General features: G+C 39.4%; 2 protein-coding genes across 7 annotated transcripts in view; both read right to left on the bottom strand.

Moving 5' to 3' along the window:
- LOC134879982 (large neutral amino acids transporter small subunit 4-like) overlaps positions 1–15218 on the bottom strand; it is a 59600-nt gene extending 44382 nt beyond the window's left edge. For both annotated transcript variants that reach the window (XM_063906609.1, XM_063906610.1), the window contains exons 1-3: positions 15081–15218; positions 11297–11529; positions 856–1072 (exon numbers count right to left, since the gene is read on the bottom strand). In XM_063906609.1, the coding sequence (XP_063762679.1) occupies positions 856–1072; positions 11297–11456 (377 nt within the window). In that variant the 5' untranslated portion in view covers positions 11457–11529; positions 15081–15218. The remainder of the gene's footprint in view (positions 1–855; positions 1073–11296; positions 11530–15080) is intronic.
- A 1452-nt stretch (positions 15219–16670) lies between these two features.
- The window catches only part of LOC134879981 (unconventional myosin-Ic-like), a 63965-nt gene continuing 61412 nt past the window's right edge, over positions 16671–19223 (bottom strand). For all 5 annotated transcript variants that reach the window (XM_063906604.1, XM_063906608.1, XM_063906606.1 and 2 more), the window contains one exon: positions 16671–18477. In XM_063906604.1, coding sequence (XP_063762674.1) covers positions 18451–18477 — 27 coding nt within the window. In that variant the 3' untranslated portion in view covers positions 16671–18450. The remainder of the gene's footprint in view (positions 18478–19223) is intronic.

Below are 19223 nucleotides of genomic sequence, written 5' to 3'. Positions count from 1 at the left end.
GTTGTATTCAAAATGTTTGATTAAAACCTTATTTAAGAAATAAAACACATGTTCTTTGCTAAGAGGTACTGTGGCTGCTAGCTAGCTAACATGCTAACAAGTTGACTAATGGTACTCACTAGGAAAATATGTTTTTCCCCCACCAATTAAGCTAGTTTTGGGGTAGTTAGTATGTTTCCAAGCTTAATATCCATTTATATATTTACACCTCTTCTCAAAGGGTTTTATGCTCTCATGTTTTTTGAAACCTAAAAGTTATCTGAGTTCTTTCTGTCGAGCTAACTGCTAACATGCTAACTAGCTGCATGCTGGTTATAGCAAAGATGTGTTGCTGAATTAGCTGGATTTGGGAGCTCATATTTGTTCCCAAGAGTATTATCCTTTAAAAATAATCATTAATGACACATTGAACTCATGTCCTTTGCTAGCACTTACTGTGGTTGTCCAGCTAACTGCTAACATGCTAGCTGAATACTGTTACCAGGAAAATAAGTAAGCTAATTTTGGGATTGTTTTTTTTTGTTTGTTTGTTTGTTTGTTTCTAAGCTAGATATCCATTTAAATGACATATGTACACCTCTTCTCAAAGGGTTTTATGATCTCATATTCTTTGAAACTTAAAAATGATCCAAGTTCTTTCTGTCTGTTAGCTAACAGCTAACATGCTAGCTAGCTGCATGCTGGTTATAGCCATATTTGTTCCTTAGCTCGTTATCCTTTTAAAAGACACATTAATGAACGTTTTTATATGCTTAGCGATGTATAATTATACTCTTAGAAAATATGCCATCATATTTTGGGGCAATATAGCTTTTCTATCCATCTCTTTAGACATTGAAAACGGGTTTTCCTCACCTGCCCAGGAGACGTAGCTTCCTTGGACCGTACTTGTCCATGACTATGCCCATGGGCAGGGTGATGGCGGACAGCAGGAAGGAGCCCACGGTGAAGGCCAGGTTCAACATCTCGTCCTGGTCTTTACAGATCTGCCAGCCGTTCATCTCCAGGTATTCCTCGGTGTCCGACGACGCAGAGAAGGAGATGTTGGAGATGTTGAGGCTGGAGCTGTTTTCTGGATCAGGGTAAAGATAAGAGAGAGGAGACATTAGATTTGATCAGTTGGATGAGGATGACCTTGATTTATAATCACACAGACCTTTGTTAAGCACTACACTGATACAGCAAACCTGGTAAACAATACCATGTTAGCAGGTAAGCATGATGACCTCAGGATTTAGCTTTACTGATCACATGTTCCCCTTTGACTGATCCAAATAACGTTTGGTTATCCCTTAAATATCCATTGAAACACCATCAAACACACACACCATTGTAACCATTAGCATGTTATCCTTGTAATGGTGTTGCTGACGTTAGCATGTAGCTCAAAGGCCCACAGCTGCTTTGTAGATCTCTTTCTATAAAATATGAAATGTCGTTATGCATTAAATGCATTAGCTCCGCTTCAGACTGCGTACACAGGGCCTATTCTGTGTAGCTTAATGAATACACTCCTTCTTCAGTCTTTCCTTGTAATGAAATACTTTAAAATTGTCCTCCTTGAGGTCTCAGTGTGATCTAAAATAAAAGCTGTCTTGGTATTTCACTTCTAATTTTGCTCTTTGAGGAGTTAGCCCTCCCTGCATTTCTGAGAGCTGAGCTGCAGGTCATAAAATCAGAAGGTCAGGTAAACAAACTCAACACATGCTGGGCTCCTGCACCTTTCAACAAAGTCAAATCCAGCCACTTTAAGGTGCATTTCCAAGTCTTCGGCCACCCTGTTATTGCACTTCTTCACAGGCACGTCCTTGATATTTTCATTACGGTTTCATGGATTGTTTTCTTTTGTCTTCTATGGCCATAAATAAAATCACAACCAAAGTGTATGTTTCATTCATGCATACTAAACAGCAAAGTTGCACATGTGTGTGTTAGCAGTAATGGAAACTAACTAAGTACGTATACTCAAAGTATGAAGACTGCATCTTTAAATATGACCCAGTAATTTGATTGAGGAAAGGACCATTATGCACAACAAGTACCATTATTTTAAGTATATTTTGAGGCCAATTATTTTGTACTTTAACTGAAATAAGACTTTGAATGCATGAATTTCTACAATTTAGTATTGCTTCTTTTACTGAAGTAGAAGTATAGTACTTTATCCACCTGTTATTTGGCATCCTATATAGATTCCATTTAATCTAAGCACGTTATATATATATAATTAAAGCTCTTCTCCGACCCTGCACCGGGGTAAACAGGCTCCAGAAATAGTCCCACATGAGGGGGAACTCTGTGTGACGGCGTGCTGCTGAATCACCGGTAAACACAGAGTTCATGAGAAGTCTATTTCGGTCGATCTGCTCTATTAGACGGGAGCCTCGGGTGAAACTGTGCCGGAGTAAACTGGCGGAGAAAGGGGAGAGCTGTAGAAGGAAAAACAACTCCACAGAGACTTGTTTCGGGTCAAACTGCCTGCAGGACAATAGAGACAGACTCAGCAGTTGTTAAATGTCTGAAGAAGGGAGGGAGGAAATGAGGGAGTGATAAAGGACATAGTCATCGTTTCACTCCTGGGGCCAGTCGTCAACAGTCTGCTGTTCTGATAAACACAGCGCCAATTCCCTAAATATGCCTCCTGCCTCCGTTTAAGGTAAAAGCAGAAGTTGTTGATGCAGGTCAACGGGTTCAGGGGAGGATCTAGAGCCCTGCGGGTAAAAGTTAGCCCACCAAATAAAGGAATACATGCTCATCTTCAGGTTGATATTTGTACTTTAAAGAGTCCTCTCCTGCTGATGTTCAGGTGTATATCAGTATGTAGAGTCTCTACTTTAAAGAGTCCTCTCCTGCTGATGTTCAGGTGTATATCAGTATGTAGAGTCTCTACTTTAAAGAGTCCTCTCCTGCTGATGTTCAGGTGTATATCAGTATGTAGTGTCTCTACTTTAAAGAGTCCTCTCCTGCTGATGTTCAGGTGTATATCAGTATGTAGTGTCTCTACTTTAAAGAGTCCTCTCCTGCTGATGTTCAGGTGTATATCAGTATGTAGTGTCTCTACTTTAAAGAGTCCTCTCCTGCTGATGTTCAGGTGTATAACAGTATGTAGAGTCTCTACTTTAAAGAGTCCTCTCCTGCTGATGTTCAGGTGTATATCAGTATGTAGAGTCTCTACTTTAAAGAGTACTCTCCTGCTGATGTTCAGGTGTATAACAGTATGTAGAGTCTCTACTTTAAAGAGTCCTCTCCTGCTGATGTTCAGGTGTATATCAGTATGTAGTGTCTCTACTTTAAAGAGTCCTCTCCTGCTGATGTTCAGGTGTATATCAGTATGTAGTGTCTCTACTTTAAAGAGTCCTCTCCTGCTGATGTTCAGGTGTATATCAGTATGTAGTGTCTCTACTTTAAAGAGTCCTCTCCTGCTGATGTTCAGGTGTATATCAGTAGGTAGTGTCTCTACTTTAAAGAGTCCTCTCCTGCTGATGTTCAGGTGTATATCAGTATGTAGAGTCTCTACTTTAAAGAGTCCTCTCCTGCTGATGTTCAGGTGTATATCAGTATGTAGAGTCTCTACTTTAAAGAGTCCTCTCCTGCTGATGTTCAGGTGTATATCAGTATGTAGCGTCTCTACTTTAAAGGTCTCAGCTTTAAAAGCACCATGTGATCAAACCTCTCTCTCGATTTGGAGATTGAGCGCTCTGTAGTTATGTAGATGTGTTGGAGCATTAAGTGCTGACTAATCAGAGCGTCCTCGCCTGACTCATCAAATGAATGCAGCGTCAATAAGGGAAAGAGCCAGAGGTAAAAACCCTGGATGTTCTGTATAAAGTTACCGCAAGGGGTTCCTCCTCCCTGTCAACACCGTACAAGCTGTGTTTTTTGTACGCCACTCCTATAAGCCTCCCCTATACATACAGACAGTCAACAGATACACCTCACAGTCGCTTTCATCGGCTCTAGCGTGTCCTTTCTCTCACCTGTAGATTTGGTTTTGAACATGAAACACTTCAGCTTCACTCCTGCTATAATGGAGATTCACAGAGGCATTTTACAGACTGCGTTTTTTACTAAAACCGAATCATATTGTTGTTTCTGGGTAGAATTTATGGTTTAAATTGGCAAGTTCTTGAGTAGTAATGGGGGCGGAGATCCTAAGCATACTACGTTTATTAATGCATTGTATCTCATGCAGAAGTTTCTTTGAAGTCACAGTCTTTGAAGTTGACTGTCTGAGGTTTGCATTTGGGTTTTTAAATAATTGCGGTCGTCTGGGTTGGATCCCAGCCCCTGCAGTCAACATGTGGATGTATCCTTGGGCGAGATACTGAACCCTGAGTTGCTCCCGATGGCCAATGGCGTGTGAGTGTGTGTGAGTGTTAGGTTCCCTAGAGCGAGAGAGGTGCTGCAGAAGACCTGATAAAGCGCTATATGAGTACAGTCCATTTACTTCCTTGCAAGGCATCATTTTGAAGATATCAACCCCATTTAGTGAATGGACTAAGTGTTATCAGCCTCATTGCAACACGAAACACACCATATTGCAATGAGTGAACACACACTCAATAAGAAGACAATGAAAACAAACTGTTTCTTTTGGCACTGACACACTTTGTGTTTACAGCAAAGCAAGAAACTAGTTTTCTGGTGACAGAACAAACAGAGTGAAAAGATGCTTTATCTGCAGGAACAATGAAGAATGTCAGCGTGGTGACATGCACGAGGGGGAGAGATGATAGGTTACACACTGGAATGCACAGCTTTCTCTTTACACTGTGACACACAACCACAGACACATTCACACACACCTCAGCAGCAGAGTAACCGTAGTCTCACTGTGGGACAGCGTAGTCTGACACTCTACAGAACCGCTGTGCAGGAAACCTGTTGCAGACGCATCACTTTCCAGACACGTACATGCGTAGGAAACGCGATGTGTGTGTGCAGGCGTACATTTAAACACTCGTTGTTCCATATGTGTGGCTGGATGTATAATGAGCCTCACTCTGTCCTACATTTGGTTTAACTTGCTTTAGTTTCTCTTTTCTTAACCGGACTCACATTTTGTTCTCGCACTGTACCAGGTTGCATTTAAATCAACTTTAAAAAACGGCAACTACTTGTACACACTCATGTATGACGTTGTGTTTGTATATGTCAGTTTATCTTCTTGCTTCTTTGCATAAAGTCCTCCATAAAGTTCCTTGTGTCCATTATGTTAAAGACATTCTTAATCAATGGGAAATGTGAGAAAACACACCCTAAACAAAACCTAATTGCAATATAATCCAAGTCTTTCATACAATTTAACCAGTCCTACGCTCATTACCTCAACATACACATGACCTTTACCTGAACCTTCTCTATTTGAAACGCATTGAAGCTTAAAAAAGGTAAGATTTTGCAAAGAATGCTTTTGTTTGTGAGTGTAAACAGTGTTGCTGTTTGCTTTAACCCTGTTTTCCTCTCTGTTTATGGTGGAAGATCAACAGTTTGTTCAAGAACTAAAGGTGTAATAGGGTGAGTAATTGATAAACACATCCCCATTGTGCCGGTGAGGGATTCTTAGTTAATGTAACCGTGCACCGCAGGCTGTCATCAGTAAATCTACCGGAGTGTTGCCGAGTAAATTCCTTGACACATTCTGGCTAAAATCTAGGGAGCGAGTCTACACAGTGCAGCTGGAAGTCTGACTCTGCCTCTTTTAGCATTGAGACATAAACAGGAAGAGCGTTTGTTAAATTGCTTCATTTATTATAAATATTAGTTTCTCTGCAACACTAAGCATTTTATATTTAGCTGTAGTCTTTCAGCTTCAATATGCATGTGTTGTTTTTCATTTGAAGCACGTTGAGCTGTGAGTGTTGTGCAAAAAGTGCTGCACAAATAAATCCACTCATTTAAGATTTTCATTCTAGTTTCTCCTTAAATAAGATACTTAAGGCTTAATTTCTCATTAGTTTAGGGACTTACTAAAGGGCTTTAGACATAATCCCTGTCTAAAGGTTTTTCCTATTTGAGGAAAAACCTTCAGGCGGTGAAAGGGAGCTCGTTAAACATGTGAATGCCTCATAAAGTCGTCCTATAGAACGTTTATTTTAAACAGCATAAGGAAGAAACTCCCCCTTCTCTCAACAGTTTCTTCCCTATGCCATTAGGGTTGTATACAAAAAAGCACAAAGCAGATCCTACTCTCAACTGCAGGTCAAATCTTAAGATTTATGGCTAAACAACATGAAGTTATCGTCATTTTTTAAGAAGAAATCCCAATAAACTCTAGAAGTTAAGATGGCCTCTTAAGTTTTTTCCCCCTTAATTTAGTTGCTAAGGTTTTTTGTGCATCTAAAGTTCAGCTGACTTTAAGGGAATCCTTAAGTATAAGACAGAAAAATGAAGAAACCTTTATCTTTCTCTTTAATTTAAAGGGCTTTTTGCAACAGATGTTATTCTATGCAAAGTCAGACTGCAACAACAATCTTAATTTAAGGGTTTTGTGCAACCTGGGTGACGCTTCATGGGATTTTGTGATGCAGTTTCCTTTTGCATCATCAAGAATCTGTTCCTATCAGACATCTCACTTCCTTTATTCCCACATTATTGCAGTGCTGAATTATAGGCATCACAATCACGTATTATCTTCCCTTCTGTGGCGCTCTTAGACCCCATACAGAGGACTCAATGCAACAATGGTGCTATAGTTTATCAAGGCTCATTAACCGCCACGACACCAGCATGTATCATGCATGAGCTGCATCAGTTTAACCGACAGTGAGGAGTGGATAAAGGAACAATTGCAGCAATCAGAAATCCCGGGCTGGAGAAGAGGAACTTCTTTCTGTCCTCAAACGCCCACGTTTGATCTCTGACTCGTACAATTCACATGAAACTGCATCATGCAACATAATCTGATGCATCAGCAGAGAGACAAATCAGGGGGAAATCATTTCAAATATAATGAATTTCCTTTGTTGCTATATCTGCACAGCACAGAAATCCCCTGTTCCAGCTGAATGAGTGTGTGCATGCAGCTGTTTTAAACATGGAACAATACGCTTAAAGTTGGCTAAAAGACTTGCAAACTCCAGTCAGATTGTACGCTGTTTTGTTTTGTTTTGTCACCTTTGCAGCAAAGTATGTAAACAGAAGCATGACAAAAGTCTGGTTTTATAAAAGTACACTATGTCTCAGTTGTGATGCGTGACTGACTGTTTCAGAAATGTAAAAACATCTGGACTGAGAAAAAGCTGAAACTCGCTTCACTTGAGAAGCTAAAACAGCATGTTATGATTTATTAATTCAAAAATATGACTTTAAATGATAATTATGGAAATAGTTGCCGATCATTTTACCAATAATCGACTTATGGTATGTTTTTAATGGTAGTTTTTCCATTGTGTCCCCTTTGCAGCAACCAAAAGTACGCACAAGTCTATTTTTATAACAGTCAATATGTCTGAGAAGATGGGAGAGCTGTGCTGCTTCAGGAATGGTAAATTTGTTCAGAAATGTAAAAGTTTTGGGACTTTTGGATTAAAAGCTGCAAATCGTTTCACTATTAATCAACTAACCGTTGTATGCATGTGTTTGGGGGTTTATTTTTTCCATTGCGTCACCTTTGCAGCAGGCAAATACAACCAAAAAATATGACAAACGTCTATTTGTTATTATAAAAAGCATCTGAGTAATTATTTGAAAGGGCTGTACTGATCAAGATGGTACGTTTGTGCAGAAAATACCCCGGGCGCTGCACGATAGCTGCCCACTGCTCCTAGTACTAGGATGGGTTAAATGCAGAGGACAAATTTCACTGTGTGTGCTCTGCTGTGTGCATGTGTGTGACAATAAAGAGGGTTTCATCCTCCGATTCTATCTATCTTCTATCTAATATGAACCAGTTTAGATGACATTTTGTGCAACACCGGCTTAAATATCAACAAAATAACCTTGCTTTCAAACCTGTTTCCATGATTACAACAAATCAAGTCATAATAAATTCAGTATTTTCATAAATCCAGACCAACGAGGCTTCACAGCAGAAGCACGGCTCATCTTTTTTACCCAAAGCTCTTCCCCAAAATGTCATAACTGTCTTATAACAAGCAGGACACGCTACATGTTTGTTGGTTTTAACAAAACACAAACTCACTGATGTTGCAGCTGATTTTTTTTTAGCTGAGTCAACACTGAGGTCACTGTGGAAAGAGCTGAGTCATGATAACAGAATCCTGAACATAAGCCCGGATCAGATGATCAGATCCCTGGATCTATAATCAGCTTTCGTTAAGCTCCATTACACAATGCGTCTCCACTGCATGACTGAAGAATATAACATTAATACAAGGCTTTATTTACTGGTGGACTTTAGGTACTTTACATTTAGTTATTTTTAATGTTTTCTTTCACTGCATTTATTGAAAAACCTTAGTTGCTAGGCAGATTTGGAAGATAATCAATACATTAATTATCACCTGTTATTAATCGTGTAAATAAAACTGTATTTATACTTCGGTAAAATGCACAATGTATCCAGAAGTATATGCTTTCATACACTAGTGGAGGGAATAGGCAACAGTTTTGATAATCAATAACTTGTTTGAGTAATATGAATTAAAATGCTGTTTTCAGACCGTTTTTCCTCTCCAATGAGGAAATAAACCTCCTGTTCTTAGTGTTTATGATGGTAAAGTGGATATCTTTGGGATTTGGATTGAGAAAAACAGTTCGAATGGAGTTCCAGGGCAAAATAATGAAGTACATGTGGATGATTACTAATTCTACGTGTTGATTTTGGTGTTACGGAACGCAGAGATGGATGATAATAACCCCTTCACCTGCAGACTGTATGAACAAATGATGCTGCAGGCTTTCATCACTGAGGCTTTGTAGGAGTCAAAGAGAGACACAGACAGACGGACAGAAATCAGAGAGACAAGAACTGTCTCTGTGATAATAATAATAACAACAACAACATCAACAACAACAACAATAATAATTAAAGCTGCAAGCAGCGACGTCGACGCCACGCAGATGTTTTCCGGAGTCGGCCGGTTAGCAAACGTGGGAAGTTTCGGGCCGATCGGACAATGAACATGGGAGTTACAGTACTAACATAAACGTGACGAGTGATCTGTCGCCGTGGTAACGGCTTATGATGACACCCCATAATAGGCCTGGGCGTGTTGAGGTCTGCATCATTATGGGACAAGGGAAGGGTCAGAGCGTCCATCATATTCCAAAGTCTGGTACTGTTTGGACCACTATCCACGGAGTTACGACAACATCGTGTTTCATGGCGAGGGATGCGTTGCCATGGAAACGGCATAGGATGACACCTCTGATTTGACGTAGAGCTGTTGAGGCATGGACCGCTGATGTACGTGTGGCGCTCAATGGCGATCGGACCATTTTCCTTGGAGTTAAGGCAACATTGAGTTTCCATGGCAACGCGTATCGATGACATACACGTTGCCATGGAAACGCCACATCATGAAACCTCGGATTTGACGTAGAGCTGTTCAGGGCCGCCGCGTTAACCGCCGTCTGAAATCTGGGGCCGTTCTGAGCACGCCATTCGGGGTTATGACATCATCGTGTTCCATGGCGAGGGATCACCCTAGCATTCGAGCGAACATGAAAATGGGCGCCACATTACGACAGCGGCGCGCGATGATATCGTTTCCTCGCCCGGCTCTCCAGACGCTACTTTCTACATTTGGAGTCGATGGGATAAACCTCTCGTGACTCAGCGGGATTCCACTGTCGGGATTTCGGACCCCTTTCCTGCCCGCCGTTTTCTGGATGTTCGCAGGGTTGTCGCCTGGCCATCTAACTACTGCTGCATCATAGCAGGAGAGGACTCTTTAAAGTAGAGACTCTACATACTGATATACACCTGAACATCAGCAGGAGAGGACTCTTTAAAGTAGAGACTCTACATACTGATATACACCTGAACATCAGCAGGAGAGGACTCTTTAAAGTAGAGACGCTACATACTGATATACACCTGAACATCAGCAGGAGAGGACTCTTTAAAGTAGAGACACTACATACTGATATACACCTGAACATCAGCAGGAGAGGACTCTTTAAAGTAGAGACTCTACATACTGATATACACCTGAACATCAGCAGGAGAGGACTCTTTAAAGTAGAGACACTACATACTGATATACACCTGAACATCAGCAGGAGAGGACTCTTTAAAGTAGAGACGCTACATACTGATATACACCTGAACATCAGCAGGAGAGGACTCTTTAAAGTAGAGACTCTACATACTGATATACACCTGAACATCAGCAGGAGAGGACTCTTTAAAGTAGAGTCTCTACATACTGATATACACCTGATTATCAGCAGGAGAGGACTCTTTAAAGTAGAGACGCTACATACTGATATACACCTGAACATCAGCAGGAGAAGACTCTTTAAAGTAGAGACTCTACATACTGATATACACCTGAACATCAGCAGGAGAGGACTCTTTAAAGTAGAGACTCTACATACTGATATACACCTGAACATCAGCAGGAGAGGACTCTTTAAAGTAGAGACACTACATACTGATATACACCTGAACATCAGCAGGAGAGGACTCTTTAAAGTAGAGACACTACATACTGACATACACCTGAACATCAGCAGGAGAGGACTCTTTAAAGTAGAGACACTACATACTGATATACACCTGAACATCAGCAGGAGAGGACTCTTTAAAGTAGAGACTCTACATACTGATATACACCTGAAACATCAGCAGGGAGAGGACTCTTTAAAGTAGAGACTCTACATACTGATATACACCTGAACATCAGCAGGAGAGGACTCTTTAAAGTAGAGACAACTACATACTGATATACACCTGAACATCAGCAGGAGAGGACTCTTTAAAGTAGAGACTCTACAAACGATATACACCTGAACATCAGCAGGATGAGGACTCTTTAAAGTAGAGACACTACATACTGATATACACCTGAACTTCAGCAGGAGAGGACTCTTTAAAAGTAAGAGACACTACATACTGATATACACCTGAACATCAGCAGGAGAGGAACTCTTTGAAGTAGAGGACTCTACGTACTGATATACACCGAACATCAGCAGGAGAGGAATCTTTAAAGTAGAGGACTCTACATACTGATATACACCTGAACATCAGCAGGAGAGGACTCTCTTAAAGTAGAGACTCTACATAATGATACACCTGAACATCAGCAGGAGAGGACTCTTTAAAGTAGAGACACTAGATACTGATATACACCTGACCCCCCCCTCGTGTAAAATAGTGACTCACCTGGTTTCTTGCACAGGTACGAGTAGAAGCCCTCCGATTTGAGCATGATGAGCAGCGAGCCCCAGCCCAGCAGCACGGCGGAGAACAGCAGGTTCTCAATCACCGCCGTCACCGCCATCCACCAGCGGCGGGCGAACGCCGTGGCCAGGGAGGGCGCCATGATGAGGATGGAGGGGTGGGGGGGTGGGGTTACTGAGCCTTACTGGGAGAGAGGAAGGGGGGGAGGCTGCAGCCTGCAAGACAAGACACAGGGCAGGAGATGAGGATCAGATGCTGGTTGGTGTTTCTGTGTTTTTTACTCATCTTATGTCTTCTTGATGGTTGTGTATCTCCATTTGTTCATTTTGTACTTTTTTTTGTTGACATTTCCTGTCTTTTACCGTTGGTTTTCTGTCCCTGTGATTAATGTTGTGCCTTTTTGTAATTTTGTTGTTGTTTTGGTTGTAATTTAGTGACTATTTAGTCTCTGTTGGGGTCATTTTTGGTCTGTTTATCGTCATGTATATGTAACTTTGTAATTGTGTGGGTCTTTCTTTGATAAGTATGTCTGTTTACTGTCAATTTGTTTCTTCTTGTGGTCATTTAGTGTCACTTCATACTGTTTTTGCCCTTGTTTACAGTTGTTGGGAGTCTCTTTGTGTGTCCCAACAGCTGTTTTGCATCTCTTTGTTGTCATTTTCTGTGTCTTTAATTTTAAGTCTCAGGGGGGCCCCTGTGCCTACATCGATGCTGCAAAAATATAATTACATAACAGTCCTCAGTGTTCCTTGTTTTTAGCTTTCTGTCTATTCCTATCGACCTTCCTGGAAAACATTCCTTTCAGAACATTGAGACATACTCAAACCCAGAGACCTATCATTTGCATATTTACATATATTATCTAATGAATCTAATTCTGATTCCTGGCTCATGATTTCATGTGTTTTTCACGACTCTCTGTTCCTGTTTTTACACACATTTCTTTGTTCCTGCAGATGAGGATGAAGAAAACATACAAACAGAAACAGCTGAGGTGCGTTAACCCGCCTATTAACATTAAAAAGTCCCGCCCACTCGTATCTGATTGGCTTGACGCATCATCGGCTCTTCTCCTATTGGCTGCTAGTGACATAAGGCGCAGCAGCTACACGTGAGGCTGGTGTTGCCTTCACAGCCGGTGGGAAAACACTCAAAAGAGGTCTTGATTCTTGGAAAACAAAGACTTTAGTGAGCTTCTTTTACATGTATGTGTCAGTAGAGGATCTATGTTGGATGTTAGTATTATATTTCTAAATTAATGCTCTCAAGCTTTCTCATTTTTGATGTCAAATAAAGAAATACCCTGAAATGAAGTGGATAAATGTGGTTTAAAAGACCCCTATACCTGATAAACACCTGCTTTATTTTTCTTTGTGTAAAAAGACAGATAAACACACATAAGAATCATTTAAATGCATGTTTGTTCAATTTACATTGGTAAAAACAAGTTGTGTATACAAAGGCCCACTGCACTTGAACGCACCACAAGCTCAAGCCGGCTCGAACCAGTACGGCGCGAGATTCAGGTGTCATTTAAATCCGTAAATCTATATTTCAATTTTTTAAATATCTACATACTTGTTCATGTTAAAGGGAAAGAACTGCACCAATAAGTAAGATTATTAAAGACAAATATTCACAGAAATACACATATTAAGATTAACCACGTGAATAAAAATGCAATGCAATTGAAATATTATAAAGAAAATAAGATGATAGTATAAAAGGTGGAGACTGATCCAGATTCCACTAAGAAAGGACGGGAATTTAATCCATATATATATTATTATCCATATATAAATGACTGACTTCAATGTGTTATAAAGCCTTCAGGTAATACTTGCATACCTTAAAAAAGAGGGACTGTCTTAATAAGTTTTATAATCATAATAAAAATCCATAGAAGCGTAGTGAAAAAGTTGCTTCATCATGTATTATGAATTAATGTTCAATATAACTGTAAAGATGGCCCAGATTTAACAAAAATGACACAACAACATGGCCAGGTTTGACTTATGTTATAACAGCTTCAGGTAATAACAAAGATGACTGTTTCTAAGTTGTGTAACACTCTGGTTTTTATATGAACTTCAGGACATTCAACACTGAATATGTAACATGAAAAATAACACAACCCAGATCAGACTTCATATAATGAGTGTTTTTATAATTCACACTGAGAACAATAAGATAAAGTATTTTGCAGTGAAGCAGGAACTGGTCTGAACTGGACTGAAATCATCCGCACCCCCCCTCCCTGCACAGGTTTGACACAATAAAGACCCTCTTCCTGTACAACCTTTCAAAATAAAAGTCTGGGAGTGATTTGTGAGGTTATGCTTATGACTTCGTTTTTATCATTAAATTAAAATGGAGAAATAAACAGAACACTACACATTATGTACAATATTATTGTTTACACGTACAGTAATGTTGATTCAACATTCAGTGTCTACCATATATATATATTTATAGGTATTATGCATTTGTGATACTCCTCTTGCTGATTTTACCCTGCACATTTCTCTATTATTTGACCAATTAAGGATCGCGTTTTCTGAGCCCTCCACTTTAAATACAATATTCTTCATATGTCAATATGTTAATTTGTTATATTAGTCTTTAAATAGTTTTTTAAATCGCTTTCACAACAGTGCTGTTTTTATTTGATTTTATTTCCCTATGTATTCTTCTTTCTGTGTCTCTGTATGAAGCACTTATACCAAAGCAAATTCCTTGCATGTGTACTTGGTGACAACCAATTCTAATTCAGATCAAAACTTGCACTACAGTTTGAAAGGCCATACAATTAACTTTAATAAACAAATGACTTATGACATATTTAATAACCAATCCAGGATAATTCTCTTTGGCTTAATCCCAGAGTAGCATCATATAACTAACTATGAGTATTTCAATTATTTTAGCAGGTGACAAAGGGACACTGTCGTTTTTAAATGGTGTTTTATCTTGTAATTACTTAATTTATTGTAATTAAAACAGTATTTTCTAATTTAAATATCCATTTTCAGAGTGTTGTTCTTCCCCGTTTGTGTCAATGCAGCATACTGAAAGTAGCTGTAATGAATATTTAAAAAACAAGACTACATGTGGGATGTATTTGGGTGTGATTGACCATTCAAAAGCATTTAACGAATACAATTTTTATTTTGAAAACAGCATCTGCACTTTTTCGGAAGTGCCCCCCAGAGCTTGACTGAGATCTGAGGCAGAGGCGCTCAGCTGTTCAGCATCAACAACACGGGGAAGCACCATCCTGCTGCTGCTCACACAAAGAGCCACAACTCCCAGCAGCAGAGGCAACAACCAGCCTCCAGAAACCAGAACACAGAAACAGCTTCTCTGGTTTATTGTTGTCTTTAAAAACACATTTCAGAAATGAGGTCCTAACTTCTTAAGAGCACCGAAAGAGCCCGGGCAAAATAAGGGGAAACGGAAGAGGATGGCTATCAGATCTGCTGTTATCTGATGGAAGCTGTAGGACTAACAGCAGAACCAGTGGAGGAAACCAGTTAAAGTGAATACCAGTGCTGCAGGGTAAAGGACACACAGAGGGAAAGGTCCAGAGTGCTGCAGGATGAAACCTGTCTGAGATACCTGTGTCGTTTCAGACAGTCCTGGAGATTCCTGTTGTGAATCAACGCCAATATTATGAGTCAGCCTCTCCTCCCGTGAGTGTGTGTTTGTGAGAGTGTGTGTGAGTGTGAGTGTATGTGTGTGTGGAGCATCCTCGGTGCAGACATACCTGGAACCAGGGACAAATGAAGCTCCTTCTTCTCAGTCAAAATCCACCTCAAAATGTCCCTCGACGACAGAACCAGACCCGGGTCAGAGGAGGGGATGGAAGCAGGACGGGTGTTTGTCTCTCTTTGAATCACTGTTTCTCTCCCTCATTGCTGCAGCTTTATAGCAGCGCAGCAAAAACAACCGAGCCTCCCTATTGGTCCGCGGCTGAGCTAGAGACCACCGACAGCCAATCAGAGCTCGGGAAAATATTACATGAGTGTTGTTTCTCAATACTTCGTTGATGTTGGGAAAACAGCTGATAGCGATGGGATTAGAAGAGGGGCTTTTATTTTGGAAAACACTTTATAATGCAGCTTTTGTATAAACTGGATTAAACCCACCATTAATGTTTACATACATTATTTTAATTTGATATTTTATTAGTCCTGTAAGTTTAACCTTATATTTTCAAATGTTCTCTTTCATATTTTTTGGATGTCTAACTTTAACTTGTCGTGTTACTAATGCTATATATGTATTATATTTTCAACTCCTCATGTTCATATACATCTTTTTAACCTATCATTTTATAACACATTTGACTTTAACTAGGTTTCTATATTGATGTATTTAATTGAATCTGTTTATTGAACATTTTACATTATTTTTAATGTTTATATCAAATATTGCACAATGATATTTTAACTTCACATCTTTATATAAATGTTCAATTATACTTTATTTGTATTCTAAAGTTGCCCTTTAAAAAGCCATATATTCTTATGTCTTGCGTTATAATGTGAATAACCAAATAAATAATCAATGAATGATAATTAAAAGAAGAAGAATATATATTCTGCATTTGATCCATCCGAGGGAACGGTGCCTTGCTCAGGGACACCTTGGTAGCACTTGGTCTTTCAGGGTCTTGAACCGGTGACCTTTTGGTTCCCAAGCCAAGTCCCTATGGACTTCCCCACCACTGCCCTAGTGCAAGTTGCATTGCTTGAAACGTGTCTTGGCTGCAGCAGCACCGAGCCATGAAGACAGAGTCAAAAACACACTGTACTAATCTTTCTTACACAGTTCTTAGAAGTCCCTTTTCTGTGTATTGCTAGCAAGTCCTTCCTCCTTGTTTTCTATGTGCTTTACTACAAAATATTTTTGCTGCGGGGTATAAATCTCTCCCATCTTTCACAGACACGCTGTTTACCTGCAGCTTCATGACAGAAACCTGCAATTCCTGGAAAGTAGAGGTGAGAGGTTTTCAGAGGAAGGGAAGCAAAACAGAACAGAATTTATTTTACTCTGAGGGCGACACCTGCTGGCGGCTTTACAACATGGTCTGTGGGTGTCCTCTCTATCACATTTCCTAACCAAACTTAACTGCAAACACACTTTGACCGGCATCTCAGAGGATTTATTCAACAAAACACAGAAGTAGAAAAGGCAGAATCCTGAGGAAAAGTACGAATTTAGAGAAATAAATCAGACTTCCGATAAAAAAATCTGAAATCAGACTTTAAACCTTTTCGAATCAATCCGTAATAACTAAACATCATTTATCAAATCTAGTGTCGTGGAAGTTTAAGGGGTCATGGAAACAAACAACAGTTCACAACATGTTTTATTTTCAAATTTATTTTCAAATCTTTAGTATCTTATCTTTTAGTGTGTTTGTATAATCATACATGAGTTTGGTGCATACAGTAAGTCAGGAGTGCATCAGTCAACCAATACACAGGAGAATGTTTAGTCCGCATAAATCTGCAGGATCTTTATCAAACAAGGCACAGGAACACGTCTGCATCAAAGCTTTGTCTCTCATTTATAACACAAACTGTACATATAGATCTCCCCCCTCAACAACAGAATAATATCATCATATAAATCATACAACACAGGATCACTAGAAATCAAAACCTTTGGCTAGTTTGTTTTAAGTGCAGTCGCCCAGAGCCATGCACGGAGGAAGTCACGTCATCGACAACAACGAAAAAAACTTGGCAAAATGTTGGAGCTCCTCTAAAGTTTCAAACTTTAACAGGATCAGTCTTTGGTCAACGTTAGACGGAGAAATGTTCTGCAGGAGACCCTCATCTGAACTGCTGTCATGTTTTATCTCTAGTGTAGAAATAGTTTCCGTAGAAATATTTGAATACAAGAGTATCTGTTGTGCTGCATAACAATTAAGATTGTGTACCCTGACAATCCTTTGAATGGTTATCATTTCTGGTATTAAAGGAACAGTTTACACTTTTTGGAAATGTGCTGCGACTACTTCTCTAATCAATTATTCTAAGGCATTTTTCATGCAAGAAAATGTCTCTAAATGCTGTTTTCAGCCTCTAAAATATGGAGATGTTCTAGTCTTTATTTAGTCTATATGCTATAACAGATATCCGTCTCATGGCGTACCTGTTCTTTTCTGAATATATCACGTCTATCTCCGACATAATATGGCTTTAAATTGTGAGTTTTAGTCACTTTTTGGTATAAATGCTGTTTCAAATACAAACTAAGACATTGAACATTAATCTAAAACAAAAACATCAGAGCAGTTCAGTCTCTGGTGAGGGGGGGAGGCAAAACAGGGAGGGAATGGGGGAGGTGTGGGTGAATAATTCAGGGTTTTTGTCTCAACTTAACTCGACTCATTCTCTCTGAGTGTCATGGTTTCATCCGTTAATATCTTAACTCACTTATGAATAAATTAGTTTTAAAAAAAGAGAGAAAGGCACGTCTGTCAGCCCTCTGTTCACCTTCCTCTCGCCGTCTCTCACATGCTCTCACCCTTTCGTTTCGTGTAGTGACTCCCACAGGAAAGTGTCTCTCTTATTCAAACACAAGGAAACGAATGATATATTTTCCCTTCAATCCCTGACCCTCTACTCCGCCCACCTTCCAAAACAACCCCCCCGTTAGAAAAGTCAATAAAGTTTCATTTGAAAGAGAAGCAAGAGGCAAAAACAAACCTGGTTTTTAAATCACCACTTCTCCTCTTATTGCGACTCTTTCCCTCATTGGTTTCTTGGTCAAGTTCCCAAAATAAAGCACATTGAAAATACACGGTGCGAGAAAAACGCACCGCTATATTTGTTATTTCTTGGCCTCGTATATAAAATCAGAATATTCAAACAGTATTAACTCCCCAAAAATATAATATATAAACATAAATATATCAATTAGTTTTCGCTGGATCTTTATTCACTGTTTTGTCTTTTCTGTTATTGGAAGCACATTCCACCTGTAGTGACAGCTGGCGTCTGATTGGAGGATTGGATAAGGTGTGTGTGTGTGTGTGTGTGTGTGTGTGTGTGTGTGTGTGTGTGTGTGTGTGTGTGTGTGTGTGTGTGTGTGTGTGTGTGTGTGTGTGTGTGTGTGTGTCATCATCTGGAGTTCAGTCTTGGAGCCGTCTGGATCCAAAGAGAGAAAAGAGCACGTCAAATCAAAGCCTCATTGGTTTTGATTTGGCTTTCAGTTTGTAGTGATGTCATTAATGATCAACTTCAAACTTTTTCCAACATATATTTTTATTTCATTTCAATTATTTAAAACATTTATTGATTTATTGGAAATGTTCTCTCTCTTCTTCTTGTGTTTTCCTCATTCAGGACAGAGTTTGAACAGTTTTTGTTTAATTTCTCGATATTTCAGACTTTTTGCTCATAATTTAAGGATTGAATAAAGAAATCAAATCAAAGAAATTATTCTTAAACTAACTTTAGGAAAAGGTTTTTGCAGTGTTTGTTTTTTGTTTCTCTGTAAAGAAAACAATATTTGTCAATGAATCTTAAAACTATCTGAATATTAATGCTTCTTTCTGTGAGTCAATACATCACACATTTTCTGCTGAACATCAACTCGCTGTGTTTGTTGTTTCACACGAATTTCTGCTCGAGTTTTGTCTGAGCTTTCTATGTGCCACATTTAAAATAAACCATAATGATCGATAATACCGTTCACACTCTCATCTGGTTCTATTAGGCGTGCATACAGTCCACTTCCTCCTGCATCTTCCCTTCACTATTGTGTAATGTCTTTTCCTTTAATGGTAAGTATATCTTACTGCCTCTACTACGACTTACCATTTATTATTTACCAAAGACAATAAAACCTGTTCAGATCGGACCATCAGTCATCAGTGGAGACTAAAAAGGGA

This window comes from Eleginops maclovinus, chromosome 18, assembly GCF_036324505.1.
Source record: "Eleginops maclovinus isolate JMC-PN-2008 ecotype Puerto Natales chromosome 18, JC_Emac_rtc_rv5, whole genome shotgun sequence".
Classification (NCBI taxonomy): domain Eukaryota; kingdom Metazoa; phylum Chordata; class Actinopteri; order Perciformes; family Eleginopidae; genus Eleginops; species Eleginops maclovinus.
The sequence above is the reverse complement of the archived record's forward strand: the minus strand, read 5'-3'. Positions and strand labels throughout refer to the sequence as shown.